Raw genomic sequence first — 26,615 nt, forward strand, 5'->3', positions numbered from 1 at the left:
GCTATCGAAAGTTAAAGCTCGTGCAGTGTAGCATAATTAAGATCGTCTTATAATGCGCCATCTTTGATGTTATTAACGTTTCCCTTTAATAATTACGTCATTTCCTTCTGTACAATTTTGCAAGCACGTAATTCAGCAGAACTAATTAATAATTGATGATTTTAATTTAAAGAGGAATTGTTAAGGCTGAATGTTTTTGGTGAAAGATAATGTATTATAGCTATAAAATCGTGACAAGTGTTTTATAAAAGAAAAAAAAAGAAATGTAGTCTGAAAATAACCTTTCGTAACTGATTATGTAAAAAAAAATTGCTCCGACCTTTAAAGATGTTTTCCAAGTTGTTTTTCAGAGAAAATACATAAATTTTCAGCCTTGCCGTTGTTCTTATTTTGTTTTTATTGTTTATCAATTTTCAGGTTTATTATTTTTCTTTGAAAATTGTTCTTATAGAGAAATGAAGTTTATGTAAGTTAAGTAAATAATCAAAAATTGAATTTCAAAATTTTGGAATATTCAATGATTTTGTTCCCCCATATTACTCAGTCCTCTTTAAGGTTCAGTACTTTTTCAGATTATTGATAATCTTTAAGCCGCAGGGCTTCTTGTTTACTTTCAGTCCGGGGTGAACTTATTCGTTTTTTACCCCGGGGTGAGTTAACCATGTATTTCAAAATTTTTTTCGCCCTCGCGTGAACCCTCACCCCGGGGCGAATTCACCCCTCTTGCATGTAACTATACCCTAAAAAGGGTCGACGTTGAAAGATAAGGCTATAAGGAAATTGGGTTCTCACTCTTCTTATTCAAATTTGAGATTTGAGGATTTTTAACGAGAATTTGTAACCTTTTCCGAGAAGAGCAACATTTTCGTAAAAAAAATTAAGGAGATTTGACAACATTTTTAATATTTTTCTACAAAAATTATATGCGGGAACAATATGCGGGGATTAATGCAGGCGAAAAACGAAAATACGACAAATTTGCTGTCATATCTTTACCATAAACATCTTTATTATAAATATTTTTAAGTTTTATTGTCTACATTATAAATATAAATAAATTAATTATTTCCCATTTTTAAATATTCATAAAATCTCTAATATAAAATATACATACATGCAGGTAAAATACATATATAAATATTTTTTTTTTCGTAAAAGCCTTTATAGAAAATGAAGTCAGAAATTCAGTTAATAAAACATGAATCCGTTAAATAACGAAGTTTAAGGAAAACTAACCTGTTGCTTATCTCTACTTTCTCCGAAAAGTAGTAAATGTGACCAAGATTCGTAGAGTTATAAAGATGCCTGACTTTGACAAGCATATTTCTAGAATACATATGCAAAGTTAACAATAATATCTGATGGGGCGACCTTCTAACTCACTTTAAAACACACACTGTGAACAAAAAAAATATGACATATCTTTGTCCCAGGAAGAACGTTTATATATCTTTACTTCAGGACGTACATTGCACATTAAAAGATGTTTTTCATATTAATAACACCCAAGGTATGAAAGAATTGAATAGCACATCCATTAACTCTCCTGGTCGACATGTTACTAAAACTATACCAAAGACTATTCTTCGCTTAGGTAACCTTTCTCTAATAAAACTTTATATAAACTCGCTTGCGAGCCGTAAGTTTGCGACTTGGATGTATAACACATGTCCAACTGCTTCTTCGTTAGGTTTGGATCACACACGACCTCGTGATAGATATGCACCAAATCAGGATCGGGAGCACGAAATATAACGTATTTGTCACTCTGAACGTAACGATCGTATAAATCAACGTCTTCCATTCCCCACCCTTGAATGGTTGTGTCAAATCCGCCAATCATATCAAAATCTACACGGTGTTGGCACGTAATACCAAACGCGTATTCTCTCCAGAAACCTGCATTGTCCGTGTACACAAATGACGTGTTTGGTTTTTTCGTTTTGCAGTATGCAACTTCAGGTGCGAATTGACTGAAAACAATCGGGTAATAAAGCTGCCTTCCTAAAATGGTGTTAGCACGGCAACGGGTTAAAAAGTCGAAGTTGAAGTCTAAATCCACGTCGCAAAAAAACAACAAAGCCGATTTTTCGTACTGCGACGCACCCATTGTGAGAGCCAGGGCGCGAGAGAAGCGACCTTTCATATTTATCCACTCTAAAGATGCTGTCGGATACTTCTTCTTATACTTTTTATACAACTCAAAATGTTTGTCGGGTGAAGCAACATCGTTGAAATATAACACAACCAATGTCGTCAGTTCTCTATGTCGTAAACAAACCTTCTCGTAAGTATGCATGAACTTTTTGAATTGCTCCAAGCGACCGGCTAACGGTAAAATGAAATGAATCTTTTTTTGTAGAGAGATTTTTTGGCTGGAATGCATCATGTCCCCGAAGGGTTGTTGCAAGTAAGCGTGGTGTCGTACGTGAACAGTCATGCGACGGCGATTTCTTCCGATATGGCGGTGATATTTCATTAACAAGTCTAGCATGTATTGCATACCGTACAGGGGATGGTAACGTCGATAACCATGATTTAACCGCTTAAACTCGAGCGTTCTATGAAGAACCTTTCGCGCTTCCCGGTTAATAATTGACATCGTTTGTCCAAGGACGCTATTAAGTGCGTCCTTGGTGGGACTCATCATGCCAATCTCGGGGGAATTCGTTCGATAGGAATATAATTTTCGAGGCGTAAACATCTCCCAGTCGGGAGATTCTTCTTTTGACATTTTTTGATGAAAATGTTTAATGTCGTTCAAAGCTGCCAGTTCATTGTCACTTATTTCATCTGCATCTAGAAGAAAAACAAAATTTAAACAAAAAGACTAGAAAAAAGGAAAGCGATGTAAGTCTTTTGTCACCTGCATCAAATTAGGCATCAATAAAAATAAGCATGAGCTCTTTGAAAAGGACCCTCTTTTTAAAACATGGGAAAAATTTTTCATGACGAGTTGGTCCTCAGAAGAAATGGCGGTCCAACTGTGGAGGTGAAATTTTTGCCCGTAGATCTACATGATTCGTTATCCAAGGCTTACAAATTAATAGAAAAACTGAACATACGGAAAGGACAAAATAAGAACAGAAAAGCTGAGAAAGAAAAACAGTGACCGGCTATGCGGTTACGTGTCAACCTCGTATCTTGCCCTCCGTGTTTTTTTCCCAAAAGAACGTACAAAACAGGTTGGAAGAATTCTTAAATATTGACTTTATGGTATGTTTTTGCTTACGTGCTTGTAAAAAGTTAGCTAAGTGTTTTGTTTTTACAGAAATGTCTAAAATTTCAAGGATTTTTACAGTGATAGCAGCTCATAGATGATAGATGTGCATATTTTACATGGCTAGCCTCACAAATATCGAGGGATATACCCTGTCTATTATTTCCAGGAGGGGCCATGGCTTAGATGGAGAGTCCTAGAGTATTTAATGCTCATTTTGAGCTACGCAGACCCAATTAGTAGGGCCCACGCTCTACTAGACAACTCCCGGCAACATCCAACGGCCCACACAGTGTGCCATCTCCCCAATTTCCCTCACATGGCTTGGGTTAACCCGGGGCTATGGTAACATTCACTCGCCCATGTTGAATCGCCGTCAAGAGGAATCGAACCCCGGTCTCCCGCACAGAGTACGAAAGCTATAACCACTAATCTACGGCGCCAAATCATCAGATTTAATCCAGTTGCAAAGTGGCTGGCCAACTAGCTATCTAGCTCTAGCTATTAGCTAGCTTTTCAAGTTATTTTTGGGGAATTAGTCATGTTAGTTCGGATAAATGAGACTATTCTCAGTCAAAACATTAAATAAAGAAAACATTTCCCAATAAAGAACATGTGAGCAACGAACAATGAAGGTAAGCAATCAAAATGCGTCGTCAGTATTCTGTCCTTAGAGACCCAGCGTAATTTTTCCAATTCCGATACCGTGAGTGTTAAGAAAAAAATACACGTGATCTCCTGGCTTATCTACTGCAGCGAGTCCAGTAAACAACTATTTCATAATGCACGTAAAACGGAGAACATTTTGATTACGTTTTTTGATACATTCCACTTCATTTTTTAAGAGAAAGATGCCTTTACACATCAAAAAGATAAGTGGTAATAAATCTCTACATATTTCGACTTTTATCGAGTTCTATTATTTATGCCATTGAAATATAACAGGGGCAGCTTTTTTGTAATGCTTAAAAATCTGATATTTAGTATTATTTTCTAAGAAAGACATTCAGAAAATTAAAAGGATCAGGAAGAATAGGTTCAGCAAAAACCTTTTCTGTTATACAATGGTATAACTGTTGCAACTTTTATTGAAATTCAGACATGTGATTGTATTTGACAATGTCAACAAAAATGTGATTATCAGTTATTTTGTTGTCTTTGACTATGTGCTATGCAGCGAAAATGTTGATGGAAATGTGAAGTAATCTCGCATGCTAAATTATTGGGAGGTAAGATTATTTTACAACTCATACTAAAAAGAGGGGTTTACTAGAGAGGTAGGAATATTAGAGATGTGAGAATAAAGAAGTAAATACGGCATACTGCTTAAATAAACAAAATTATTTTTCACTGTTGTAAAGTCCGCACACTACACTGTCCTGTTGAACTCATCCATTTTGGTCAATTTTTTCTGTGAAAGGCATATGTGCATATTTTTTTTACATGATTAGCGAGTGATATACCCTATTTATTATTTCCAGGAGGGGCCATAGCATAGATGGAGAGTCTCAGAGTATTTTAAAGCTTATTTTGAGCTACGCAGACCATATTATAATCCGCGCCCTACCAGACAACTCCCTGCAACATCCATCGGCGCACACAGTGTGCCATCTCCCTAATTACCTCACATAGCTTGGGTTAACCCTGGGCTATGGTAACATTCACTCGCCCATATTGAATCGCCGCCAAGGGGAATCGAAACTCGGTCTCACGCACAAAGTGCAAAAGTTATAACCACTAAGCTACGGCGCCTAAAAAGGCAGCAAAAAAATTAATAGAAAATTAATAAAGACGTCAAAATGTAAAAAAGGGAAATATATACAGTTGAACTCATGTAATTCGAACTCCTATAATTCGAAAACTCACTTAATTCGAACAGATTCTGTGGTCCCCTCAGAATTTACCTTGAAAACCTTACAAGAAAACTCCTATAATTCGAACCCATGTAATTCGAAAAATCATGTAAATCGAACAGATTTTCCGGTCCCATCAAGAAATTTTAATCATGTAATTCGAATTTTCGAATTTTTTGAGTTTTTGAAGCTTACCAACTCGATAATTTGCAATCGAACGTTTTCGACGTTCGAATTTTTGTTTCCCAATCGAATGTTTTTTTTTACATTCGATTGGAGCTCGTCCACTGCTTTTGGCTTCCATTTCTTATCAAGACAAGATGGGGAAAAGAAAGCATAAAGAACTCACTTTAAAAACAAAATATGAAGCTCTCCGTGACTTGGAGGATGGTATGTCCAATAAAGACGCATCCATCAAGTACTCCGTTCCAAGCAGCACCTTGTCAACATGGAAGAACAATAAAGAGAAAATATTCCTTGCTTTCAAAAACTCGTCACTAAAACGCCAGAGGGTTAAGACTGACAAGTACGAAAAATTGAATGAATCGTTGTTGATTCAGACGAAAATGATGAAACGAATGTTGTAAAAGATTTGAATCAAGATCTAGACCGATTACGAAAGATTAGACCTGACATTGCACCTGACGATCTGGATGTCGAATCGTTCATTGATATAGATTTCAACGTTGTTACTAATGAATCACGCCCATTGTCTGTCAAAGAAATCGTGGATATGTATAAAAATCCGGAAGTAGAAGTCATCGATGACGGCTCTTCAGACGACGAAAGTGCAGAGTGTCCTGATGATGAACCAATTCCACCCCCATCGCAAAATGAGATTGACGACGCAATCGAGACTCTCAAAAAGATGACCCTTTTCGAATCATCGAACGTCATCCCATTGATTCAGAAGATCTCCGAAGAGATTTCCAAGAAACGAGAGCAGAAAATGAAACAATCAACAATCAAAGACTTTTTCGAAAAACTATGAATTTAGTATTTCATTATTATAACTCGAAAATACAAAAAATAGTTCGAAAGTAAACCTGGGAAAGACTTTTTTCATCGAATTAGGTCAAAAATATGAAAACTCATCTAGTTCGAAACTCATGTAATTCGAACAAGATTCTCGGTCCCTTGAAAATTCGAATTACATGAGTTCAACTGTATAGATGATCAAAGTGCATACGTACTGACTTGTGAACCACTTAACCAGTTTTATTAGATGAAGGCGCTGTGAAACGAAACGAAGAAGCTGAAAGTTTCATCCCAAAGGAGCATCTGCTAGCCATCAGCTGTAAGGATAATTCTATTCGGGCTCTCAGGTTATTTTATAATTGCTATAATCCTTTGACAATACATTGTTTAAACAATGCAGTGATTAAGTTCGTGTCATTCGACACACGGAATCACTTAACAATAATGGTGTTAATGTAAAGTAAACTTATTTTGTATGTTAAGGTCAGTGGCAGACGGTGATTGTTTATACAGCAGTGCTTCTCTGGCTGTTTCAGGTACGAATGATTTGATAGATGAGCTTAGAGCTTTAACTTGCATAGAGCTTTTCGAAAACTCTCTATTCTACTCAAACCATCCAATTTTTGTATCTTTATGTCAATCTTCAGGTTTGTTTTCCTGTGTAGAAAGTACATTAAAGTTTTCAGTTAGCCTGTAGACACAGGTCTTTCGGCAGCAGATCTTGTACAGAAGGAAGTTATTCTTATGTGCAGTAAAATCTGTTATCTGTTATCTGCATACTTGCCCTTACCAGTGTAATAAAAAGAAATATTTCAACTTTTTATCCTGATTATGGTCAGCTACGATTCAACACGCTTTTCAATCAGAATATTATTCCTCGTCTGCCTTCAAATAAAAATTTACAGCCTGTTTCGATTTTATTTTGCAATAATGGCAAACATTCTGGACAATTTAAACCCAATCATTTTGTCCCTTTAGTTTCTGTTAAATTGAGGAAAGCTTAAAGCGTCCTGCTCAATATTTTCACATCACCAAATTTTTCATCTTCATTAGGCCAAACAACATTAGTTAATCAATGGGGTACTTCTGCCACTAATGAGGAGACTTCTTCCATTTCAAACACCTGAAAAAGTTTTTTCTGCAAAACCTTTATTAAATTCGTTCCCCCAGGTTATATTGATGGTATTGGAAAATATGATGTAGGCACTTATTACAAGCAAGCCGCACACCTTAGTGATCATGATATAGTCACATATGTTGATAACGTAACAAAACCTGATCAAGGATTCACTTTTCCTAGGGACAAACTTAATAGGCGATTCCGATATGTTTGGTTTGCTCAATTTCCGTGGCTAGCATATTCTAATCACATGGATGCTGCATTTTGTCTGCCTTGCACATTATTGCATAAAAAAATAAATTCAAAATCTGCATTAGCTACTAATCTTATTACAAAGGGGCAGAAGCCAATAGAATTTTTTTAGCGGTTATTATTGATACAGTTATTCTTTGTGGCCGCCTATGCATTTCCCTGAGAGGACACAAAGACAACTTAAAAGATTTTGCTGAAGTTGGTGGCTATGCTCCTTATTCTGTTGGCAATTTTCTTGACCTTTTAAATTATAGAGTTAGAGGTGGGTGATATAGCTTTTAGGTAATCATTTAAAAGCCTGTTCAAAAAATGCAACTTACTTATCACCACAAACACAGTATAAAATTATTTCATGTTGTGGTGATTATATAACAGAGAAAATAATATCTGCAGTTAAACAAAATAAATTTTTCCCAATAATTTGTGACGAAGCTTGTGACACATCTACCAAGGAACAAATGTCAGTAGTACTTCGTTTTGTAGACCAACTAGTAATTTGCGAGAGGAATTCATAAGGTTTATTCTTTGTAGCGAAGGGCCCTCAGGTTTGTCTCTTTCGAAGGTCATTTTAAGAACCTCTTGACATACAGAATTGTCGAGGTCAATGTTATGATGGTGCTGGGAATGTAGCTGGTAAAATTAATGGTTGTCAGGCTCACATTTTAAAGCAAAACAGATTAGCTTATACACACACTGTTCTTCTCATCGCCTAAATTTAGTTGTCTGTAATTCATGCTCTGTACATTATGTCCGCAACATGTTGGATCAAATCAAATAGATAACATATTTTTTTAAATTTTCTGAAAGTAGGTTAAAACTTTTACGAACGAATGTTGCTGACTTTACTAACAATCCTAATTATGCCCATATTATTGATGTTTGTAACACTAGGTGGGTGGACGTATGATTGGCATAAGTGTTTTCAATGATTTATTTGAAGGCATCTTAGCTACTTTTGATGAGATGCCCCTTACCCTAATAAGGAAATTAATGCTGATACTGTATCCAGAGCAGTCAGTCATAGAAATGCATTGGAAAGATTCGAGTTTGTTATTGCCATGGTCATTACTAGACAGGTATTTAACATGACAATGGAAGTAACAAAATTATTGCAGAGTAAGACTAATGACATGCTTAAAACTGTAATGTTAATTAATTCTTTTAAAGATAGGTTTTCTTGCATTAGAGACGATATTGACACCTATCATGAAAATGGTTTTTACTTGCAGAGGAATTAGCTAAAAAAGTAAACATAACAGTTAGTGTTCCTCGAACTGCTAAAAGACAAGTACACAGGCCAAATTATACTTATTATGATGTTTCAGATTACTTTAAAAAGGCCATAACTATCCCTCTTATTGACCATGTGCTTTCTGAGCTAAACGATCCATTTGATCATTCTGTGACTGCATGTCATGGTCTAGTGATCATACCATCCAAACTTTTACATCTCCTTGCATATGAAAAAGAACACTCTTCTAAATTGCCATGGAAAAATCAATTTGACACATTTGTAAATTTCTATTTTAACGACTTTCCCAACCCTTTAACTATTTCAAATGAGCTAGAGGTGTGGGTAACATTTTAATAAAAGATGGAAAAAGAAAATCCTGAGTCAATTCCAAACTTCATTGAAGCTACTCTTAAAGCTTTCCCTCGTGCAGATGGAGTCTTTAGCAACATAGAGGTGGTCCTTAGAATTTTAGCCACTATTCATATGACTTCATGCATGCAGCATGCAACCTAGGCTAAGGGCGGTTGTTATAATACACACACAGTTTTTATACTTATATTTATCTGTTAGACACCTGCTTGCGAAAACATAGGGTACCCCAATTGGGGTTGTGGTTGAGGTAGCTAATTTTAATATTTAAATAATATGTTCTGTATATATACATTATATATTCAATTTTACTCCAATACGACGGCTCTTAGCTCGATTAATATACCGAATTTAGCGCCAATTATTTAAAAAGAAATTTCACTTTTATTTTCAGTTTACAGTTAAAATTTACATAATAATTTGCATTCCAGATGGCTTTGCAAAACTGAGCCGCTCTGTAAAGTTGGCCACTTTGGCGGGTTTACACAAATAAGCGATCTTTTTTATGCATAATACGTAATTTTCTCTCATTCGCCAGAATTTATCACGCCGAATGGAAACCAATCGGATTTCGAAATCCAATTTCTAAAGGAGGTTTAGAATTTGAAAATGAAAACAAAGTTGATAAGAAACAGAAGTTTAACTTTTTGTGGGCAACATTTATTGTAAACATTGAATATCTTATTATTGAGTATAATATTGAAAAGTCCTGAAATGTGCTGTAATGGAGTAAAGTAACTAACTGGTGGTACCAAACTAAAATTTATGTCTTTTTTGTTATGTGCATTTTTGTTTTTCCTATTCTTTTATTTGCAACGGATAGATTTTTTGTATTATTTTTATTCGAATGACTACAACGAATGACTGTAAACCCAACTTTACGTAAAATTAGGCAATGTTGTGTACAGTGCGGTTCCTAAAGAATGGTAGCTGCATGAATAATACAACTAATCTTTTATAGCTATAAAGCTTTGCCTGTTTTTTTTCAAGTTGTTAACAAGTGAAATTATCTCTAATAGAAACCATTAAATCCGAATCTAATGGGACGGTTTCCATCTTCAAAATTTGTCAGCGGAAAGGGAGAAAATAATTATCTGGTCTGTAAAATAAAACTACCACCCAAAACACTACCCAAATTGGGGTACCCTATGTTTTCAATTAACCCCCTGCCTGCCAAATTATTCGGTCCCATGTCAGAGAAGTCCTTAAATATTGGCTATTACTCAAAACTACCCCTTAAAATTTCTATAACATCTTTATTACTTAGACTCAATGGTCAAAAAAATATGCAACAAATTTCTAAGGCTGTATTGTACCAAAATTGCAGATGCATCAAACTTAATAGTTATAATTTGGTATGTATGCAATATTAGAATCACAATATGACGTATACTTCTTTGCATGGTGAGTAAGGACAATTTAAAAGAATCTCACTGTCATTGATAATCTAAAGTACCATCCTTCAAAGGCTCTGGATTTTAGTGTATTTAGAAACGTGCGTACAAAGGGAGTGAGTGGTGTAATCTTTCAATACGTGAAATAAAAAGAACGTAAAACCTTTCGTTTTTGTTAGTTTCGCTTAGTTTAATTATCTCGCACGTTCTGAAAAGAAATATTTCGCGCACATCAAATATATACGCAGCCAAATTTACAAAATATCAGTGTTTTGCGCAACGAATTTTCTGCAAGGCGGTCAGTTCACAACCTCGTCCTGAGGGCTCTTTGCACCTATGATATTCAGTTTTCGCTGTAATATAACAAAGAGAAACAAGAAGCGCTAGGGACAAAGTATTGGGCTTTTTTAATTTTTACTGTAACAGTCAGTTAGGAAATATGTTGTATAAATTTCAGCCTTTATTTGAGGGGCGAATAAATAAATAGTGCCTGAAACATGTTGTTTTCGTAATCATCAATTTTTACGATAAAAGTTTTGCTTTCAACCCACGTAAATGCTAAAAGCAATGCATCCAACCTGCGTAGATGCTAAAGGAAGACCTTCCAACCTACGTATTTGCTAAAACCAATGCTTCCAGCCCACGTAGATCTTAAAAGCAGTGCTTCTAAACCACGCAAACTCTCAAAGCAATACTTACCTCTATCTAGAAGGGTATTCAACACATCGAGTTTTCTTTGGTATGTGATGGACTCATAAGACAATTCCCGTATTTTCAATTCCTTGAAATGAGAATGCATTCTGTACATGTATTCAGGTTTCTTTAAAGGGTGTAACGTGATGGCGTTCCGCACCGACTTCGTGTCCAGGGTGAATGTGTACGATTGCTCCTTTGATTGGTTGTGGTAAAACAAAGATTGCATCTAAGTGTAAAAATATCTTTATAAAAATAATCACAGGCAAAAAGATGTGTCGGCAGGATATTAGAACGACAACCGCTAAAACTAGATAGATTTTAAAACTCGAGACAAACCGTAAAGCCACACAGACTGAATACTAAATTAGGATTTAAAAATGCTTATAAGAATGCGGCTAGAGTTCCACAACAGAGTCCCAATTTTGTTAAGCTATTATCAGTAGATCACGTCAATGTATACATCTGAGGTTGTTTTTTTTAGTTATTACGCCAGTTCTGTCTGTCTGTGACTTTTGCCAAGTTGATAAAATTTGATAAAGTCTATAAAACATCGCCTATAAATTTGTTCTGTAAATTAGCAAACTTTGACGTTAAAGCAATATTGACGTCAAAGGAAAGTATATTAAGATTAGTGAAGCCATTGCATTGCACTTTTAATACTAAGGCTAAATAACTTGGAAACGGGTGGAATTAACTGACGTCATCTCCTACGTGGGTAACTAGGGACTACCTGGGACCAATTTGGGTAGGTTTTCCAAACCTGGGTCACCGCATCGGAATGGACGGGTTAATGACGTCATAAAAACCTTTAAACCCTAATATCTCTGCATCCGTTTGTCAAAAGTACACTATCCTATACATTTTCTTAATCAGCGTTTCAAGATTTATACGATGAAGGCAACAGGCATACAGATTTCTAAAAAAAATTTTTTGTGTTCTGACAGGTCTCTGCTGACGTTAGCAAAATTTTTAAACCCTTATATCTCATTAACCGCTCATCAAAACCACACGAACATATACATTTTCTTGATCAGCAGTTTAAGCTCTACACAAAAGAGGCAACGAATAAACTAATATTCGCCAACATTTTTTGTAATTGCACTGCTGAGGTCAGCAAAAAATCTAAAACAACCTATTTTTCCATTGTCCTTCTGCCTAAGTGGATTTTTCCACGGGCTTTATCGACCAGTATGGTATACATTGGAATTAGAAACTTGTTGTAAACGACGTTGCAAAGATAACTTACTTCAAACGCCCACGTGCAGGATATACCGACAAACTTCTTAATACACCTCCCTACTTCCACATCTTCGTGCGTCGTCACAAGATTTTGTAAACAGTGCTCCAAATATGGCGTCACTTTTCGCAACGTGCTCGAAGACAAGATGGCGCTTGGTCCGCCCATACAGAAGTTGTCGCCCCAACCAAGACTTAACCTGCCCTTCTCGCTTTTCGTTCCAGTGCCAGCCTGACCGATATACAGGTCTTCACTGCTGTTTAACGTGCGTAGAAATCTCTCCATCGTTTCCATGCGCATGTAGACGTCATCGTCTGAACGCAAGAACCATTCGTACTCATCGATAAAGTTGTCATGCATATACTTCAACATCATCATAGATTTTCGTTGTGGCGGGTAAGAATCGTCCACACCCTCTAGAGACACGACCGGCAGATCAGTTCGTTTCGAACTGCTACTCGCAAAAAACTTCAACGTACCGGGCATTTCTTTTGCCCAGGTTTCGTAAACAGCCTTGGCACGCGTGTCGAGAAACTTTTCAGCAGTCATAACTCCAACGAATAGTAACTTTTTATTTTTCATTACATGACGCGAACTCGTCGTGTCTTCTCCCCGACCTGACGACGCGCGCTTGGAAGGGCATCGCGTCAAATCCGTAGTAATATGATGCTTCATGATGATCGGAAGAAACATGCCGAAGATAACACCGACAATTAATAAAAACAAACTGCGGACATTTCGTGACATCGTTACACGAAGTGTTGAGAAAATAACGAATATCGCAGAATTTCTTTTTATAATCGATCCATGAACTTATTTTGATACATACCAGCGAAAGAATTATGTTTATTTCTAAAGGATTAAGAAAATAAAACACATTGTTATTATCCATACAGAGGTAACTTTCACACCGAATGAGTGAGTGCAACATTATGTTAACATTAAAACGTCTTATCTAGCTGCTGGGAAAACAAGAATTTACGTATTTAACAACTATAAAAACAACAACAGCTACAAAGACAAAAACAAAAACAACAAAATAAAATAAAAAGCAACAACAACAAAACAACAACAACAACAGAATTACAAAGTCAATAACTAACTAAAGGTCAATTTTAAAATTTCATTAACAAGTGCACCAACAAGTACAAAAGTCTTAGTTAACATCTTCCACAGTCAACTCAAAAATAAATGAAAAAATCACTAGCCACATCATCAATCTTAATGCTCTATTCCCTACATGACGGCTGTTGTTTCAACTGATAGCTTTTAACAACATTCCCACCTGCGTGTAAACAAATAAGCAAGTAGCATACAATCAATAATACATTGCGCAGGTGATTAAATAAAGTTTATAAAGTCGAATTTGAAAAACAAATCACAAAATCTTATCGTAACGGCAAATATTATTTCCTCTAAATAAAAATGACTCGTTCTGCCGAATATAACACAAACGCATTTTAGTAAAAATTTAAGACATTTGCAAAGTTCTTCTCTTAACGTTTTAATTTAAATTTTTGAAACAATGTCATTGCGCGAATAACAGGGTGGCCATTTTTTTTAAAATTGAAGAACAGGTGTCGGCCATTAAGGTTGTAAGTTTTTGTTTTTCATATTTTTCATAAAGACGAAAGTAAATATAAAATGCTACAAACTAGAAATCAAAACTATACAATTTAAATACAATTTTAAAAGCCCAAACTTAGACCCTTTACTTGGTTTTCTATAAGTAATGTGTATTGCCATATAAGTAATGTGTATTGCCATATAAGTAATGTGTATTGCCATATAAGTAATGTGTATTGCCATATAAGTAATGTGTATTGCCATATAAGTAATGTGTATTGCCATATAAGTAATGTGTATTGCCATATAAGTAATGTGTATTGCCATATAAGTAATGTGTATTGCCATATAAGTAATGTGTATTGCCATATAAGTAATGTGTATTGCCATATAAGTAATGTGTATTGCCATAGATCACATAGGATTATTTCCACAGCATTGGGATATGGACTCAAAATTTATTTATTCTACTTCTCAGAATTGGATGGCATAACCAAGTGTTCAATAAAGTCAGACTGGTAATATATGGTTAAACTTAAACGTTTTTATATTTCTATCTAAAAATGATATATTCTTTTACTAACTGAATATAAAACAAACGTGCATTTAAAATAGCGTAATAAACTTTTTTAAAACAGTGCAAAGGAATTCAACTTGTTAATTCAGGGAATTTATTTTCATAAAAATTGATTATTCCCAATTGACTAAACTCAAAGATTCCAAAGTAAAGTAAAGTAGTCTTAAATTTGTTTATCATTAAAGTCAATTTAAAATCGTATAAACATTATTTCTTTGTGTAACATGTAACATTAGCAACAATGAAATCAAACGTTATTAGCCTGCTTGCAGATCAGCTTTGCTGTGTCCTGCCTTTTCTTTAATAAAGTCCGACGAAAATGTCACAAAGCAAAATAAAGTATAAAAAATATGGATGAAACAAAGTAAAAATAGTTTACTGGTTGGTTAACCACTATTAGACAATTCATTAACAACTGCACCATGATGAACGGCTGACATTTTTGGTACTAAGACTAACAGTTTGTGAAACAACTTGATTAGGTTGTTCGTGTCCAGGTATTTGTCCCCTCAGTCTGTGCAATGGTGATACATTTGTGTTATTGCATGGTACAATATTACTATCCTCTTGACGTTGGCCAGCAACATCACAGATTTGATGATCTTTTGATAAACTAGGCGTCTGGAGGATTTTTTTAATAAGTTTGGAAAACAAGGATTCAATACCTCTATTTTCAGCAGCACTAGTTTCAACATATATCATGTCATGACGGTCTGCGTAACTTTGACCTTCGCTAGTAGAAACATAACGCTGTCCACAATCAATCTTATTGCCAACTAGTATTTTAACAAAGTTTTGTTTTGAACAGTGTGTAAAACAATCTTCCAAGTACACATACAACCTATCAAATGTTAACCGTTTGGTCACGTCATAAACTAAAATTACTCCATCCGCATCTCGGTAAAAAGAATGAACAATAGATCTAAACCTTTCCTGGCCTGCAGTGTCCCACAGAACCAACTGTATATTTTTGCCATCCTCATTAACTGGCTTAAACTTGACATCTGGGCTACTTGTATACGGGCTGCGTGCATCAAAGGTGTTGTCAACGTAACGAGTCAATATTGCAGATTTGCCGGTACCACTTGCACCAACTGTGATAATTTTATAAGATTCGATTCTCGTTGTAGCCATACTCAGCTACAACAAAAATCTCTCCTCTCCAGGTTTTGTTTACTAGAAAACATTATGGGGAATATACATACACAATTAACAAAAAAGTGACAAAACAAAAGATAGGCAAGACAAACAGCTGTCTGTTGCAGAGAGTAAAAGTAGTTAAAAAATATTTGTGAATGATTTATAAGAGATTTGTCAAGACTGTGGTACTTTGTATTAAACTATTTAAAATAACGAAATTAGATGAATAATCTGAAACAGAGACCGTGATTAAAAGAATAATGCACATCTTTAACAAAATTTTGAGGTCATGGTTATCTAAAAAAAAATATCAATACAAAGTTTATCCAAGGACACATGAAATGAACTATTGCTAAAAGTACGAACAATCTATATAATAATATAAAAGTTAAGTCTGTGACCACCAAACTGGTTATCTTCATTTTCCTTTGTTGTCGCCGAAAAAGTTATCTCTAATTTGTTAACTTTTCTGACATTACGTCACGACGTCAGTGCGTTTAGTAGTGAAGCCATTGCATTGCAGTTATAACTTTGAGGCCAAAGAACTTGAAAACGAAGTATTGATGTCAGTCATTTTTCATTGCATGGGTAACTAGGGACACCCTTGAATCAAATTTTCTTGATCAGAGTCTGAAGAACTGTATACGTTGAAGGCAACGGTATACAAATTTTAAAAAAAACTGTTTTTTTTACAGGTCCTTTTAGTGACTGTTCTTTTTTCCATTTTTCTTGTCTTTAAATTGATTTTTTCACGGGCCTCATCAACTAATAATTGCATAATAAATATTTACAATGTATAAATTCTTTCCAACAGTTTTTTCCATTGCAAAGAATTTTAACATGTTGTCATATAAAAACAGAAACAGCAAAAACTGACTGCAAAAAACTCACTAACAGTTTCGCATCCAACTGAAAAAAATTGCAATTAACTTCAATGACACTAATTTTAAAAGGTTCCAATTTTAGCAAAATTTAGCCAAATTCTCAAATTAATTATACCCAAAAAATACCCTTGAAATACCATTTGTAAAACTTATATTCTTAAAAAACTTTGTAAAACTTATTCCACTGAAATTAAATGCAATTTTGTAAGGCATCTGATTTAAGCAGCTTATTCCTAAAATACAGTTGAGAAGTTTGTAACTTTTACAAAAATATTTAATATTTTTGCATCGTTCCAGAAAACAAATACATTCAAATTGTAATTCTTGTTAGCCTGCAAAATTAAATACCCACTCAAAATAGCACCCATAAGGTAAGTTGCTAAATCCATACTAGATGCTTTTGTATCTGTTCTTACTTAGCTAAGAATAAAACAACAGCAGGCCTAGAAATTAAAAACAAAAGAAAAAAAGCTATATGGTAATTTGCATAAATGCGTGTGAAGACATTGTATTTTAAATTTGTTTATCGTCAAGCGCCAACTTTAGGATTTTGCTAGTGATATAGTTTGGTCAGCATCAAGCAAGGGAATCACATTATTGTTGAAGAATACTTGCTTTGTTTGCCTAATAATAAAGATATCATGCAGAAGAGACATTGGCAGTTGCATAAACATCATTTTATTTTAGTGAATACTGCAGAATGGAACCTCTGTACAATCTTGAAATTTTCTAAAATAAAAAAAATTATTGACTTGCACCTAAATGAATCAATATCACATAATTACGCAGCATTTCCAACCTCCAGACGATGAGAAGCCGTCAACATTATTGTAATTGCTATAATTCACAACCAAATTAATTTTCTTCTTAAAGTGTTGATAATAATTATTGTGAAATAATGTTGGTCATTTTAGCCCCTTATTTGTCCTCACCTACCCCTGAAAGTTCTGTATTGTTGTGTAACATCCCCGCTACATGCCACACTTTTTTCCTCCTGCCGATAACCTGCAGTATTACAAACAAGATGCACTTTTTATGAACTTGGTGTTTATAGTATTTTCTCTAGGAGTTTGCTAAACACTTTTTAAATACCATCGTTTCTAGCTGCACTGGTTTTAGTAAACAAAATACCATGCTGACCGGCAAATGCTCGGCCTTCAACAAAAGAAACCAAATGCTCTTCGGTTTCTATTTTGATCGTATCTAAAATTCTAGTAAATTTAGGCTTGATACAGTACAATACAGTCATCTAAAAAATTCTGCAACAACTCAATACTAGCACGATTAGAAACAACATACATAAAAATCATTCCATCTGCATCTTTATAATAAATGATCTCGTCAGAGATCTGCATACTTCCTGTCCTGCAGAATCCTTAAGATTTAACCGTATATCTCTATCAGCATGACAAACATGGCTGAATTTGATGTAAGGAGGTAACGGTAGCCAGTAAACTTACACAGTACTGTTCATTAACATATCTGATTAGTATGGAAGATTTACTGGTACCACTAGTTCCAACAATGATGATTTTGTATACTTCCACATGTTAACTCGTTATCTTTTAAGGAAGTTACACCAAACACATCTCAAAAAGCATCCAGCCAGCAAACTGTTTTTTTTATAATATGCATTCCGCCTTGACAGTAGATAATGTTTATAATTTCCTAAAAAAAAAAACTAAAATGCATTTTTTTATCACCATCATTCGAAGCTATATAAAATATTTCCAATCCAAAATTACTACTCTCAACCAAAAACAACAACAACAAAAAGTAAAATAAATAAAAGGTAATATCTGTGATCTAAAAACTAAATACATTCTTTAAACACAGTTCCGCTTTATTACCAAGGTCCTAATTTAAAATTGTAATTTTATAAACCATAAAAAAAATAAAAATTTCCTAAAGTACCTTGTAATGTATTTTAGACACAGATTAATGGATATTGAAGTTAACCATCTGAGTTAGAGTGCACTATTTTAATGTGATAGTGAATTCCTACCCGTTAAATTCTTTCCTTTGTATAATTGGAAGGTATCATTCGTATTGCATCAATATATTGCATCTTAAACTTGCTTTCCCAAAAGCTGTAAACATAAACTTTCCAAAACATTTGTGCATAGGTAGATATGTGAAAAAATTACGTTTGATGTTTAGTATAAATTCTTGTTAGCAGTAATGTTGGTATTATTGATTTCAGCTATATAATAAACTTTGTAAAGGCTCATGGTAGCACTTTGCTTTCAAAGTCAACTGTGTCTCTATGAAGGAAAAATAAAAACTACTGTGGATTTAAATTAGGACATTTCATTTGTGGCCTCAAAGGACAAAAAAACCTTTTTTCAAAAAGAAAAAACAAAAAGATTTAGGGCTTATTTTTTATTTAAAACAATTTATTTAAATCTGTGAAAATTTTGTATTAATTTCTGTTTGAAAAATTCAACTCTAAAACATTTCCTGAATTCGTTGCATCTGCTAAGTGATGACAGCCTTTGGAGTGAAATTTTGCCGAAAAATGATAAAATAAACAAATCCAATAAATATATTTAAGCCATTTAAAATTATATAATAACATATAAAGCCTGAAGAAAGACACATTTTATACTCCACTATGACATAAATTTCTACAAATATATTTGCATTCTGTTTGCTTACAATGAACTCCCTGAGGCTGAGATTAACTCGCTTACTAATGCTGTTGAATTTTGGCACGTTAAGGAACAAACTTGAAGACAACAGTCCTGCTACTAGTTGAAATGCCTCTTATGCTTATTGACTTTTTTTTATTATTATGTTACTAGGTGGTTAATAGAACATATTATTTAAGTCAATCATATCAGGAATTCCATAAAGGGACACATAAAAGATGATTTGAAATACTTAAGTACAAGCTAGGGTTATTGATGTAATGTCAAAAAAAAATTGCAACATAAATGGAAAGCCTAACAAGACCAACTTATTCTGCAAATATACACTAAATAAGTCAATTAATATCATCAATAAAATATTAAATAACAAAGAAGTTAAATTGAGCATCACTAACACACTGCCTCGCAGCAAGTGGGATTTGATCTGTAGTCCCCAGAACTGGGAGCCAGAGACGAACCCACCACACCATGTGCAGCAATATTTGCCCACAGATAGCCAATGTAAATGGCATACCCTTAGGAGACTTTTTCTTAAGTCTTGAACTAACAACTATCCTGTGAAATAACTGTAGAACAACATCTTTGTCTTTATAAGAACTCTGTTTTTCATTTCAGCCATAGTTACTCAGGGCAAGATTTTGTGTTCCGTCTGATAGTTGCTCAGCACAATATTTATATTTTATAAGATTATTCAGGTTTAGGCCATCTTTGCTTAAATTTTAACCTTGCCAGTTGTTTAGCAGTTGCTCAAGTTTTCTTGACCTAAATCCCAGCCTCTCGGTTGCATACAAAAAGAATTATATTCATTCATGATATACTTACAAAATTTGTTACCGTATAAGTTTGGATCCTTCACGGTGCAAATAAACATATAAATTGCATACAAAAAATTCTGATTTTAGAGTTTAAAATATAATTTTCAAAATATTATTATTATTATAATTATTAGAAACCCTAGCAATGTGACTATTCTCGCTTCAAACAATTCAGGGTAAAAAAATCAACTTTTATTAAACTTTAAATGATTAATACTGTGTTTACACGTGAGTCGTTTTATTAAAATAGAAATCTATACAGACTGCCTTTTAAGCTAGATTTTGCAAATTTATAAAAATTATTATAATGAGATTTTTGAAAAAGTTTTTTCCAGAATTGTTTGAACCAAAATAATTTCTTTATAATTTCTTTAGTGCAAGCCGCCAATGCAAAGCCAAATAACTTTTGCATAATGTGAATGTGATTTTGCACCTTCTGAGGGGAGTTAATGATAAAAAAGAAAAAAATGACTATTGATGTAACATCACCTAACGTATATACATACTGAAAATTATTCACAGCTCTTTTAATCAGCTTAATTTGATAGTTTCAATAAAAAAAGGGAAAACATGGTGTCTGCTGTTGTTGAAAAACAGATGAAAACACATAAAACATTTCTGTTTTCAAGCTATTGTATTTTTGTTTGAATTCCGTATTTTCTCTGAACCCGTATAGTTTAAAAATAGTTTATAATGATAAATGCAAGAAAAAACCAAAAACCAGCATTATATTTGGTTAGCTAGTAAAATAAGACAGTTTCGAAAATACACAAGGGCAAGAAATTGTAAATTCAAGAAATGCTTTTTATCAAAAACAATCAAACATTATATAAGCAAACACTGAAATTAAATTTGAGTGGTACTAACATTGCATTGGTATATATATCATGGATGTTTTCAATTTTACATGTTCGTGTATATGATTATGAGATTCAACTATGCATATCAAAATTTTAAATGATACATAGGTTTTTAATGAAGTTAAAGGCATTGGGGTATTTTTTTTAATATCAGCACAAGAAGTAATTAATGTTGAGGATCTTTCTGAACATTGCCTTTTGCTATTGACATGTATCTTGGAAACATACATACCCTGGTACATGTATTTTTTCACATACACAATATCTCCTTTTAGCTCTTTTTAATCAGCATTTAAAAAAAGATAAATGTGGTGCTGCACTACAGTTAGTAGTTGCTTATATACTAGTTAATAAAGTGCACACTATATGAAAGAAAACATGCTTTGTTTAAACAAAAAAAATCCTCTTTGCTAACATCCACACCCACCCTGTCCAGACACCCCTGCCTGGTTTGTTAAGCCGATGCTACCACTGCTTTTGGTATCATGTTCCCAAAGTCCGGGAGTTTGTATGATTTTTTCCACAAGTTCCTCAAACGCACATTCAACACCGTCCTTTGTTTTAGCACTCGCCTCAATAAATAACATGGAATGTTTTTTTGCAAACTGCAGCCCCTCGTGTCTTGTTATTTGACGGCCAGGTTTATCAATTTTGTTTGCTACAAGCATTTTTATGATGTCTTGTTTTGTAGCATATGTTTCACATTCTGTTAGCCAGTCTTCTAGTTTCTCAAAAGTTTGTGCCACAGACACATCGTACACTAAAATTACACCTTGCGCACCACGGTAATAGCTTGGTGTCAATGTACGAAAACGTTCCTGACCTGCTGTGTCCCAAAGTGCTAGCTTCATTTTGTTCCCATCAATATCAATGGTTTTTACTTTGAAATCTACACCAATCGTGGCTCCAATATCAGGATCAAAAGTGTCGTCTGTAAAACGAAGAAGTAATGAAGATTTTCCAACTCCACTCTCTCCGATAATTAAAATTTTGAGAGTTGTTAATATATCAGAATTCATAATTATCACAACTATTTTTATTGCTCACTTTAACTTTATCTTGTTTAAGATCTAAAGAAAACAAAAAATGTTTTGTCACTAACAACATCTGAGAAAAGATTGACAAGCAGTTAGTGTTTTCTATATTTAGCTGATACAATCTTAAGCAGCAAAGAAAAATAAACAAAAAAATTTATTTTCAAATTAAGATTTAACTTCGCAGCTTAATATCATCTGCATAATATTGCTTTATTTTTTCGAGAAACATTACAGACAGACAGGCAGGCAGGCAGGCAGGCAGGTAGGCAGACAGACAGAGATGCTGAGTAATTTGAGTTTGAAATTAACACAGCCTAGATCAGATTGAAAGAAGATGATTAATATACCTGCCCAATAATCTGATAATGATAATAACTATGTGAGAAAATTTTAAAATAATTGGATTTTATGTAAGTACAATCATGTTCCAAAAATTATTGGATTGAATGCTTAATCATTAAGATCATAGTCAAAAGCAATGATTTACGGCGTTTCCATATTATACGCAGGCACTTTGAACTTGTGAATTTTCACAATGGACTTAGGACAAACTGTGATACTTTTAACGTCAGTATGACCTATTTTCTCAATTTCCTGGACCTTCACGATAATTTTTTCACAATGAAGACACTGCAACTAACACATTTAATAAACCCCTGTTTTGCCACATCAGGCAAAACAGGGGTATATTTCCTATTTATGTTAAAGGCATAGGGCCGTAACAGTGCAAAAATAATACCCCTTTATCCTGTTTTGACATGCGCGTGCCGTATCTCATGGAAACAAGTGGTTTATTAACTAAAGAGAGAAAACTGAAGCGAAGAAAGCTGTCTATCTTGTACTCATTACCTTAAAATTAATCCTGAAAAGGTTATTGTAAACAAAGCATGCTCATCACAAACTTATCACAACAAGGTTAAAGTTTGTTTCTTCTTCTATATCTTCCATATTTGTGTTCTGGGACTGAGGTTGCTACTATCACATTCCATTATAGTTTGAACATAAAATGTAACAAAAAATGATCTGTTGTTGTCGAGCATATTTTTTATAAAGAAGAAAAATGTCCGATGATGTAACGTCACAAACAGAACTTATTAAAAATGTATCAAAAAAATATGTCCAAGGTCAATTGTTTGATTTAAATATGAAAATTTGTATGATGTACGAAATTTGATTAGAAGCTTACTTGGTTATTGCATATCAAGTAAAATAAACTTCCGGATTCGTCCCAAGCAAAAAATGGGTCAGTTACACGTATACCAGAACTTTACCAACGGTCCTTGGACACCTTCGATTTCTTTTGACATTTTGCGTTTATATCATTTTTGTTGCACATACTCATATTTTTGGATTTTTTTTTCAGCGGGTACGCAGATTGTGACTTTAAAAAATTCACATTTAAGTATTGTTGGTGAGATGTATTTTGAAATGTTATGCATGGTGAACTTTTGGTCAAACTTATTTTCTGATTTACTTTTTCGCATTGTCAGAGCAAATAATTTAATTATATTTGGCTTTAAAATGTCACATATGCTGCAGTTGTTGGACACTATCACTTTTGCTGAACAGTTTGAGTTGTATTTTATCAATGCTCAGGTTGTGAAATAAGGCAGATTGTAAAATTCGCAGGGCTGTGTTGTTTACTTTTTCATGTATATGTCTCAGTATAGATTAAATGAGAATATAGTGGATTCTTTCACAGGAATAGAGCTAGTATTCTTATTATTTGTTTGAATTTACAATTTTCTTTAAAAATTCTTATAAGCTTTAATAAGATTAAATTAAACTATGATAAAATACAATATCACCTATAGAAAATGGTTAACTAATATATTACGTTAAGGATCATCTTCATAGATCGCTTTAATTTTTATAAAAATTAAAATGATTTTTACCATAAGTATAGTATAGTATAGTGTATCTCCTATAATAATACAGAGACTGTGTCTGTCTATTTGTAATGGTAACGGTCTGATCATCGTCAGACCGTTACCCAGCTATCAGATCACAAGGTAGATAAAACTAGGTTGAGGATGGCTAGTGTAAATGTTGGTACTCTGAGAGGTAGAGCAGGTGAAGTAGTTGAAATGTTAGAATGTAGATCTGTTGGTATGTGTTGCGTTCAGGAAGTCAGGTGGAGAGGAGCTTCAGTGAGATTTGTGGAAGGTAGGAGGGAAGGTATAAGCTTTTTTGGATTGGTAATAGTGATGGATATGGAGGAGTTGGCATATTCGTTGCAGAGAAGTGGGTAGAAAAAGTGATAGATGTTATGCGTGTTAATAGTCGTATTATAGTGATAAAGTTTTTGATAGGTAATAGGATTGTCACTTTTCTGTCAGTTTATGCTCCACAGTGTGGACTCAGTGAGGAAGATAAAGATAAGTTTTATGATGAGTTAATAGCAGTCACATCAAAGTTTAGAGACACTGAACTTGTCATGGTGGGCGGCGACTTTAATGGTCATGTTTGGAAGTCATCTGAAGGTTATAGAGGTGTGCATGGAGGCTATAGATTTGGGAGCAGAAATAAGGAAGGGGAGAGATTGCTTGAGTTTGGAATGGCAACAGACATGGTGGTTTGCAACACATTATTTAGTAAGAGACAGAGTAGGCTGATAACATATGAGTCAGGTGGCTGTAAGACACAGATAGATTACTTCCTGGTTAGAAAGTCAGACAAGAAAGTGGTGAAGGACGTGAAAGTTATATCGGGGGAAGAGTGTGTTTCCCAGCATAGGTTGCTGGTTTGTGATATTATCTTGAAGAGTGTTAAAGAAGCCAAGGGAAAGTACAGGCCCCGTCGTACAGTCTGGAAGCTGAAGGAAGAGATTGTAGCAAAAGTTCAGCAGTTAACCCACAATGGTCAGTGTGATAGTGACAATGTTGAAAGTACTTGGACTACTTTGAAGAATTGTCTTCTAGAAGCTTCTGATTATACCTGTGGGTGGACGGAAGGACCAGCTAGACATAGACAGACCTGGTGGTGGAATAATGAGGTTGACCAGTGTATAAAGGAAAAGAGGAAACTTTGGAAATAGTGGAAGTCAGGTGGTAGTAAAAATATTTACTTAGAAGCTAAGCGTCATGCTCGTACAGCAGTGTAAAATCAGAAGCGGAGAGAAACAGATTTGGAGATGTGTTAACAAGGGAAGACCAGCGCAATGAGGTATTCAAGATAGCAAAGCAAATGAAGACTAATCAAGATGTTGTAGGTGAGAAGTGTATACGTAATGATGAAGGTGTTTTGGCTAGCACAGAGGAGTAGAAAGGGTAGCTTGGAAAAATTATTATTACAGGTTGCTTAACACTGAGTTAGATTGGGATGAGGATAATTTGTCTGATGATGATGTTGTAGAAGGGTCAGCTATGCAGATCAAGACAGAATGGGTAGTGAAGGCTATTAGGAAATTTTGTTTTTTTAAGAAAAAAATTGCCTTGCTGATAAACAATGACCCCACATGATCGATAGGTTGCAAGATCAATTTCAGCAATCTATTTTGCGCGAACTCTTTTAAAAATTTTAATTGCAGTAATTAAAAATAAAAGTTTAGATTGCATTTTAAAAGTTTAAAAACGAAAAGCGGCGATAGAAATATTTTTAAGATCACATTTTAAAAGTTTAAAAACGAAAAGCGGCAATAGAAATGTTTTTTAAGAACACATTTTAAAAGTTTATAAATGAAAAGCTGTTAGTTGACAGCACAGAGACTGAATTAATTAAGCAAGCAAAAACGAATGAGCTGGAAAATTGGATCAAAAACAATGTTTATGAAGAGGTTCCAGTGTCTAAGCAATCATTGATATCGACAAGATGGGTGATTACCAATAAATGTGACCAGTCTGGTTTGGTCAAATTTAAAGCAAGGTTAGTAGCAAGAGGATTTGAAGATAAAGCAGATGTACAAACAGATTCTCTGACCTGCTGTAAAGAGTCACTTAGGATTATGTTTGCTATTATGTCTGTCATGAATTGGGCATGCCATTCCATCGACATTAAAGCAGCATTTCTTCAAGGAAAGCCTATTGACAGAGAATTATATATACGTCCACCCAAGGAAGCCTACAAAGAGGGAACAGTATGGAAATTAAAGACATGTGTTTATGGATTAAACGATGCTTCAAGGACTTGGTATCTTAAGGTTTATGAAGAACTTACAAAATTGAATGTTAAAGTATGTAAATATGACTCTGGTTTATTTTATTGGCACCACAATGGTAAACTAGCAGGTATTATTTCTACACACGTTGATGATTTTTGTCGGGGAGGGAGCGAATATTTTGAGAGAGTATTGAAGAGATAAGAAAAATCTTGGTTAGTTGGTGTAGAAAAATCAGTTGCGTTCAAATACCTTGGTATAAACCTCATTTGTAAAGACAACGAGATAATGTTAGATCAGATATCATATGTAAATAGTATCCAAGAAATTTACCTACCTAAAAAGAGATTATCCAAATCAGAAGTGATGAGGAAAAGACAACGATGAGGCAATTAATTGGTCAATTAAATTGGGTAGCTACTCAGACAAGACCAGACATATTGTTTGATTGTTGTCAGCTGATGGAAGCAAAGCTAAGCTTGTAAGCAAAGCTACTGTTGGTGACCTGACATATTTAAACACAGTTGTATGTAAGGTGAAGAAAAATGATGTTGCACTCCACTTTCCAAGTGTAGGCAATATTGAAGAAGCCAAACGTATTTGTTATAGTGATGCTTCGTATGGGAATTTGAGTGA

General features: G+C 34.3%; 3 protein-coding genes across 3 annotated transcripts; all 3 read right to left on the reverse strand.

Moving 5' to 3' along the window:
* Positions 1-968: 968 nt before the first annotated feature.
* On the reverse strand, positions 969-13,752 carry LOC130645332 (chondroitin sulfate synthase 1-like). The gene is made up of 3 exons (XM_057451302.1): positions 12,363-13,752; positions 11,120-11,342; positions 969-2,799 (listed from the first exon to the last, which is right to left on the reverse strand). Exons 1-3 carry the CDS (start codon positions 13,098-13,100, stop codon positions 1,580-1,582), a joined length of 2,181 nt encoding a protein of 726 aa, XP_057307285.1. The 5' UTR covers positions 13,101-13,752; the 3' UTR covers positions 969-1,579.
* Positions 13,753-13,940: 188 nt separating this feature from the next.
* On the reverse strand, positions 13,941-16,545 carry LOC130645342 (ras-related protein Rab-18-B-like). The gene has a single exon (XM_057451314.1). The coding sequence runs from the start codon at positions 15,628-15,630 to the stop codon at positions 14,905-14,907; it is 726 nt and encodes a 241-aa protein (XP_057307297.1). The 5' UTR covers positions 15,631-16,545; the 3' UTR covers positions 13,941-14,904.
* A 2,502-nt stretch (positions 16,546-19,047) lies between these two features.
* LOC130645352 (ras-related protein Rab-18-like) lies at positions 19,048-21,968 on the reverse strand. The gene has a single exon (XM_057451325.1). The coding sequence runs from the start codon at positions 21,863-21,865 to the stop codon at positions 21,257-21,259; it is 609 nt and encodes a 202-aa protein (XP_057307308.1). The 5' UTR covers positions 21,866-21,968; the 3' UTR covers positions 19,048-21,256.
* Positions 21,969-26,615: the final 4,647 nt, after the last annotated feature.

Source organism: Hydractinia symbiolongicarpus, chromosome 1 (assembly GCF_029227915.1).
Source record: "Hydractinia symbiolongicarpus strain clone_291-10 chromosome 1, HSymV2.1, whole genome shotgun sequence".
NCBI classification, from domain to species: domain Eukaryota; kingdom Metazoa; phylum Cnidaria; class Hydrozoa; order Anthoathecata; family Hydractiniidae; genus Hydractinia; species Hydractinia symbiolongicarpus.

What these genes read in the sequence shown, in the direction of transcription:
- LOC130645332 (XM_057451302.1), bottom strand. Translation starts at nt 13,100, where the DNA reads ATGTCACGAAATGTCCGCAGTTTGTTTTTATTAATTGTCGGTGTTATC. An exon ending in CCTGCACGTGGGCGTTTGAA is followed by an intron (nt 11,343 to 12,362) that starts GTAAGTTATCTT and finishes TTTTACACTTAG; the next exon opens with ATGCAATCTTTGTTTTACCA. An exon ending in GAATACCCTTCTAGATAGAG is followed by an intron (nt 2,800 to 11,119) that starts GTAAGTATTGCT and finishes TTTTTCTTCTAG; the next exon opens with ATGCAGATGAAATAAGTGAC.
- LOC130645342 (XM_057451314.1), bottom strand. Translation starts at nt 15,630, where the DNA reads ATGGCTACAACGAGAATCGAATCTTATAAAATTATCACAGTTGGTGCA.
- LOC130645352 (XM_057451325.1), bottom strand. Translation starts at nt 21,865, where the DNA reads ATGAATTCTGATATATTAACAACTCTCAAAATTTTAATTATCGGAGAG.